The sequence below is a fragment of the Anopheles marshallii genome, chromosome 2 (genome assembly GCF_943734725.1).
Source record: "Anopheles marshallii chromosome 2, idAnoMarsDA_429_01, whole genome shotgun sequence".
NCBI lineage: Eukaryota > Metazoa > Arthropoda > Insecta > Diptera > Culicidae > Anopheles > Anopheles marshallii.
The window spans coordinates 16459760-16466896 of NC_071326.1; the positions used below are offsets into that span (position 1 = coordinate 16459760).

General features: G+C 52.0%; 1 protein-coding gene across 1 annotated transcript; it reads left to right on the forward strand.

Annotated features, from left to right (window-relative positions):
* The first annotated feature begins 567 nt into the window (after positions 1-567).
* LOC128709511 (vitellogenin-A1-like) lies at positions 568-6897 on the forward strand. Its single transcript, XM_053804515.1, has 3 exons — positions 568-598; positions 704-5629; positions 5711-6897. Exons 1-3 carry the CDS (start codon positions 568-570, stop codon positions 6895-6897), a joined length of 6144 nt encoding a protein of 2047 aa, XP_053660490.1.
* The last annotated feature ends 240 nt before the right edge of the window (positions 6898-7137 follow it).

Here is a 7137-nt window from a genome sequence, read left to right on the forward strand (position 1 = left end):
CATTATACGATCATGGTAGAAAACATACCTCCTGCTATGTATTGCGAGAAAACCAACCAACACTGAGTGTGTGCAGGAAAAAGTACGGAAAATAGCAGAGAGACAAGAAAGATGTTTGAGAATGTATATATCATGCTCAGACTTTAGGAGAGATGATCTCAAAAAACGGCAATGACTTTCAAAACCCGTTACACGGTTTACATTTGCTGAATATCATGAAATTTGTTCTATAAATAAATGTAGCGTCTATTCCGCAGTCTCGAAACTAGACAGATCCTTTGAAAGTATTAAAAATTCCAAAATGAGTAATCGAATACCATTATATATAATTTGTCTAAACAACTAAAAAACTAAAAAGAAATCTGATACTGTACCAACCTAGCGCACTGATTACACGGTTCCTGCAATTAAGATGTAAACAGATTTCATGAATGAGGTTACTGATAAGAGAATATTGAAATCTATCAGCAAAATTGAGGTATAAAAGATGATCCGCGGCCCACCAGAAGGCACATTCGAGCTTTGGAGTGCAATCAAAGCATCCGGGCATCTGAGAACAACCGAACCATGATTGCGAAGTTACTTCTCCTCACGTTTGGTAAGTGCTCTTAGACCTCGTCATTTGCTCCAGCATTCGAAGGCATCCTTCCAGGTTGCTCGAAAAATATCCCTGCGGCTCAACTAATCTCTGATTGTTTTACAGTGGGGCTGTGTACGGCGTACCAATACTCGTACGAGTATGAGTTCCCCTACTCCCGCCCGTTCAACAAGACGGGCTTCGAGTTCGGTGCTTGGGAACCGAACCGGGAGTACGTGTACAACGTGACGACGAAAACCATGACCGCTCTGCCGGACCTTGAGGACTACTGGACTGGCATTGTGACGCACGGCTACCTGGTGATCCGTCCCAAGGATCACAACTACGTCGTTGCCTACATTGACCGTCCGCAGTACGCGGCATTCAACGAGTATCTGCCACGCGGATACCGCACTGAACTGTCGCGCTTCAACCTGAAATGGCAGCCGATGCCGTTCAGCTCGAAGCCCTTCGGAATCTACTACAACAAGGGAGCCGTCAAGGGCTTCTACGTTGAGAAGACCGTCCCGAACCACGAAGTGAACATGCTCAAGGGCTGGGTCAGCCAGTTCCAGCTGGACACTCAGGGTGCGTACGTGGTCAAGTCGGAGTTCAACCAGTTCCCGGAGAACAACACCCTCACCGGTGTGTACAAGACCATGGAGCCATCGGTGACCGGCGAATGTGAAACCCTGTATGATGTCAACCCCGTCCCGGAATTCCACTTCCAGTCCCACAAGGAATGGGTTCCTCAGCCCCAGTGGCTCGAGGAGGACCAGCATGTGTTCCATGTCGTCAAGTCCCGCAACTTCGATCACTGCGAGCAGCGCATGGGCTTCCACTTTGGCTTCAGCGGATTCAGCGACTTCAAGCCGAACACCAACCAGATGGGTAACATTATGACCAAGTCGGAAGTGACCCAGATGTATCTGACCGGTGACTGGTACAACTACACCATTCAGTCGGTGTCCACCGTCAACAAGGTTGTCGTCAGCCCGTCTCTGGTCAACAGCCAGAAGGCCATGGTCTACGCTCAGGTCAACATGACGCTCAACGAAATCACGCCCTACGACAAGTACCCCGAAGGCCCGGCTGACGATCGTCAGGTGTTTGTCGATCTGGTGTACAGCTACAACATGGCTCACGATAAGAAAAACTTCGTTCGTCCCGCCAACGAGACCGATGACTCCTCGTCGTCGTCGGATTCCTCCAGCGATTCGTCCAGCTCCTCGGACTCTAGCTCAAGCTCGGAGGAGGAGCCGCAAAACTACAAGATCAGCCCTTCAGAGCAGTACAAGAAGCAAGTGAAGGAAACCGAACGTCGCGGAAACCGCAACCGTCGTGATCTGAATGCCTTCAAGGAACAGCAATACTACGAAGCGTACAAGCGCGATCAGTTCCGTCTGCGCAAGCAAAACGACACTTCGTCCGACTCGTCCAGCTCCGATGACTCGAACAGCTCTTCGTCCAGCTCTTCGTCCGATGAGTCCGATGAGCACGATTTCTACAGCTCTTCCGAGTCCGACTCTGACTCGCTGAGCAGCGAGGAAGACTTCTACCAACCGATCCCGGAAAGCATGAAGGAAGCCCCTCAGACTCCTTTCCTGCCCTACTTCACCGGATACAAGGGATACAGCGTCCAGTACGCCCACAACGTCGATGCCTCCCGTTATGCCTACAAGCTGACGTACGAGATCGCTGAGGAGCTGCAGGAAATGTCCGAGGTCCCCAAGTCGAACACCCTGAACAAGTTCACCATTTTGGCCCGTGTTCTGCGCACCATGCACTACCAGGACATCTACGATGTTTGCCAGAAGCTGTTCGTCTCGCAAAAGGAACGCGAGGAAGGCAGCAACCACAGCGAGTCGTTCGCTAAGAAGGTTGACGCCTGGAACACTTTCCGTGATGCTTTGGCCCAGGCCGGTACACCGCCCGCATTCAAGGTGATCAAGGAGCTGATCGAAGAGAAGAAACTGCGTGGTGATGAAGCTGCCAGCGTTATCGCTACTCTGCCCAAGACCATCCGCTACCCGACCGAGACTGTTATGCACGAGTACTTCCTGCTGGTGACGTCGAACGCTGTCCAGCACCAGGAGTATCTGAACACGACGGCTCTGATTTCCTACTGTGATTTCCTGAACCGCGCTCAGGTCAACAACCGCTCTGCCTACAACTACTACCCCGTGCACAGCTTCGGCCGTTTGGCTGACGCCGACTACAAGATCGTTGCCCACAAGGTTGTGCCGTGGTTCGCGCACCAGCTGCGTGAAGCCGTCAAGGCTGGTGACAGCGTGAAGGTGCAAGTGTACATCCGCTGTCTGGGACATTTGGGCCATCCTGAAATCCTGAACGTGTTCGAGCCGTACCTGGAGGGTAAGATCCCAGTGACCCACTTCCAGCGTTTGGCTTTCATTGTTGCCCTGGACCGTCTGGTCGAGAACTACCCGCGTCTGGCTCGCTCTGTGCTGTTCAAGGTGTACCAGAACACCGGAGACGCCCATGAGGTGCGTTGTGCCGCAGTGTACCTGCTGATCCGTACGAAGCCCCCGGTGTACATGCTCCAGCGCATGGCTGAGCAGACCCACTACGACCCGAGCACTTACGTGCGCGCCGCCGTCAAGACCGCGCTCGAGAGCGCTTCCGAGGCCGATGAGTTCGATGACGATTACGAGTTCGCTCAGAACGCCCAGGCCGCCATCAAGCATCTGAACCCGCGTGACTTCAGCCTGCAGTACTCGGGCACTTACCTGCGTGACTTCGCTTTCAAGGAACTTGAGCTTTCGTACCGTATGTACTTCTCCCAGATCGCTGCCGATGACCACTACGTCCCGAGTGGATTCTTCTTCCACCTGCGCAAGAACATGGGTGGCCTGAAGCGTTTCTCGACCTTCTACTACCTGGTCTCGAGCATGGAGACGTTCTTCGACTTGCTCGACAAGCAATACGATAGCTACAACAAGCACCAGGAGTACAAGTCTAGCGACTACTACTACAAGTACTACAAACAGTACCCGTCCCTGTTCAAGGACTACTTCAGCCAGTACAGCAAGAACCACAAGTACCAGAACGATTACTACGAGCAGTTCGGAAACAAGAACCAGGAGGAGTTCCAGAAGTGGTCCACCACCCGCATTGCCAAGCTGCTGAACATCGACCCCGAGGAGGCTGAAGAGCTTGAGGGTCAGTTCATGTTCCAGATCTTCAACGGAGAGCGCTTCTTCGCCTTCAACAACCAGACCATCGAGCAGTTCCCCAGCCTTGTGAAGAAGTACTTCGAAGACTTCGAAGACGGATTTGCATACAACGTCACCAAGTTCTACCAGCAGAATGTTGTCACCATGGCCTTCCCGTTGGCAACCGGTCTGCCGTTCACCTACAGCCTGAAGACCCCTACCCTGATGAAATTCGAGTTCGAGGCCTCCGCCACCACTCACCCGAGCATCTACAAGACTCCGACCGGATACCCCGAGAAGGAGTACGACGATTTCATCCATGTGCCGCGTTGGTTCAACGGATCTGCTGACGTGAACGTGGCCTATTCTCGCCTGGTTGATGCCAAGGTTGGCTTCATCACGCCCTTCGATCATCAGCGTTACGTCGCCGGTTACCAGAAGAAGTTCCAGGGATACTTCCCCTTCAGCTTCGACTTTGGCTTTGACTTCGAGAACAACGACTTTGAAGTGAACGTTCAGCCGCTGGAACCCAAGAAGGACACGCTCCTCTTCCACATGAGCTCGTGGCCGTACACTGGATACAAGGACATCACCGATCTGCGTCCGATGGCCGAGCAGCCGAGCGTGCATATCTTGCACGACCGTGCTCAGACCACCAAGTCGTTTGACACCTCGTTCGGCCATGAGCTGTTCGGAGTTTCGCTGCGATTCCAGGCCAAATACGACAAGGATTTCATCGACTATGCTTATCTGATGAAGCATCTCGAGCAGCACGACTACTGGTCCGCACTGGTCTATCCGTTCGCCTCGGAGACTTACCACTACCATCAGCTGAACTTGTACTACGATGCTCAGCGTACCAGCGTGAAGAATGTGAAGTTTGTGCTGCAGCACAAGCAGGCCGACTACGACCAGGACTTCCAGACCGCCGATGTGAAACACCCGAAGGGTCGCCACGGATACTCTGGATACTACAACGAGTTCAACTACGCCCAGCCCTTCGTGTACTACGCCGGAAGCCAACGCCGTCAGGAGCAGTTCATGCGTAACGCCGGTGCCGGTATTCGTAACAGCGATGTGAATGTCTTCGATTTCGGAATCGTTTTCGAGGGCAAGCAGCAGAAGGCTGAGTTTGTGTTCACCACCGCCTATGCCGACAGCCCGGTCGATGAGAAGGAGCGTCTGTTGATGTTCCTGTCTTTCAGTCCGTACGTCTCGTCGAGCGCCTTCTACCAGTTCATTCCGTTCTCTGGCAAGCAATTCCAGATGTGCTTCTCAGCCACCAACCAGTACCCGAACATGCCCAAGCTCAACTTCCTGAACGTTCTGAACTTCGACAAGATCGGAAGCATGAACTGGGACTTCGCATACGGCGAAAAGTGCCAGGGAGGATCGCATGTCTCGATGCAGGGTAAGCTGATTCAGTCCGAGCAATATCGCCACTTCCTCCGCATCTCTGAGGCTGGTCAGCGCTGCAAGCAGCAGATGGACAAGGGATACTTCCAACTGCCCGCATGTCAAAACGCGACTCGTCAGGCCGGCTACTTCGATCAGTACTCGTTCAACTTTGAGTTCAAGGATATGTCCAACTATGCCAAGAACCTGACCTACCAGTTCTTCGACTACGCTCGCTACTTCACCTTCCCGTACTGGAGCGAGGACTACTTCTTCCAGGGCAAACACAACCAGTTCCAGATTGACTTCCAGCTTGCTCCGTACTTCGATTACTACAACGCTTCCTTCTACGCACCTGATCGCAGCTTCGCCATCCAGAACTACCCGATCGAAAGCGAGTACGCCCGCTACTTCTTCTCCATCCACCCCGATTTTGATTACTACGAGCGCATGTTCAACTACGCTTACCGCGGAAACTACCACCGTAAGTATACACGAACGTCCTGCATGTGCGTTGTTTAGCGATACATATTGGTTAATAATGATTGTCTACGTTTCATTTCAGCGTCTTGCGTTGTGTCGAACAAATTCGTCAACACCTTCGATGGAAAGACCTACGACTACGAGCTTGGCAACTGTTGGCACGTTGTGCTGCACACCGTCAAGCCTGACTACTACTTCTATGCTCAGGACTCGCACTTCTTCAACTCGGACTACGAATACAACTGGAAGAACGGCTTCGGCGAGGACGAACAGATCACCATCCTGGCGCGTCACGGCGAGGACAACCAGCTCTTCTTGAAGGCTATCCTCGGACAGTACAAGCAGAACGATTACAACATCGATATCATCCCGCACGGACAGGACCTCCCCATGGTCTTCATCAATGGCAAGCCCCAGCAGATCCACGAGAAGTACGCCGTCGAAATGTACACCAACGATGATGGTGGCGATCAGCCGCTGATCCGCGTGTATGCCCTCCCTGGCAACGAACTGGAGATCAGCTTCCGCGATGACGACATCAAGATCGTGTTCGACGGATACCGTGCCCGCTTCTTCGCCGATCAGTCGTACTTCAACAACTTCGTCGGTCTTTGCGGTACCAACAATGGAGAGGGAGAAGACGATTTCATCACCCCCGATCAGTGCGTCATGCGCAAGCCCGAATACTTTGCCGCCTCGTACGCGCTCAGTGGAATGAACTGCAGTGGACCAGCCCAGGCCTACTTCGCCGAGTACCACCAGAAGGCGCAGGAGCACTGTGTGAAGCCCCAGTACTACTTCGGTAACGTCATCAGTGAGCAGGAAGCCGGACGTCAGCGTTACAACTACTACTACAAGGACTTTGACCTATCGGACTCGTCCTCGTCGTCGTCTTCGTCATCGGAGTCGGACGAATCGGATGATTCCAGCTCGTCGTCCTCGGAGGAAGAGAAACCGAACCGTGAGCACTTCTTCGAGAAGCAGCAGTACACCGAGAAGGAATGCGCAATGCAGCACCGTGTCCAGTATATTGAACAGGATGACAAGATCTGTTTCACCAACCGTGCCCTCCCTACTTGCTCGTCGGGATGCAAGGCTTTTGAAAAGATCCAAAAGTACGTCGACGTCCACTGCCGTGATGCCAGCGATTCTGCTGCCCAGCTTTTCAAGCAGCAGATCCGCAAGGGAGTCAACCCGGACATGAGCAACAAGTCGGTCACCAAGACTGTCAAGTACTTCTTCCCCAAGAAGTGCGTCTTCGCGAACTGAAACCACTTAAAACTGGCTTAACTTATTTGGGAAAATTTCAAATTATGCATACAGAAAATGTACAAAAATACAGAGGAGGTTCAATAAATGAATGAATGAATGATAAATACGGTGTTTAAGTATGTATACCTTCACAGGAATTCTTGTGATCTACGCTGGTAAATTTTTAGAACAAAATAATAGCATTTCATTCATATGGTTATGTAAATTTTTTGTCTTAGTGACTGAAGTGACCAATAA

What these genes read in the sequence shown, in the direction of transcription:
- LOC128709511 (XM_053804515.1), top strand. Translation starts at nt 568, where the DNA reads ATGATTGCGAAGTTACTTCTCCTCACGTTTG. An exon ending in GTTACTTCTCCTCACGTTTG is followed by an intron (nt 599 to 703) that starts GTAAGTGCTCTT and finishes ATTGTTTTACAG; the next exon opens with TGGGGCTGTGTACGGCGTAC. An exon ending in TTACCGCGGAAACTACCACC is followed by an intron (nt 5,630 to 5,710) that starts GTAAGTATACAC and finishes GTTTCATTTCAG; the next exon opens with CGTCTTGCGTTGTGTCGAAC.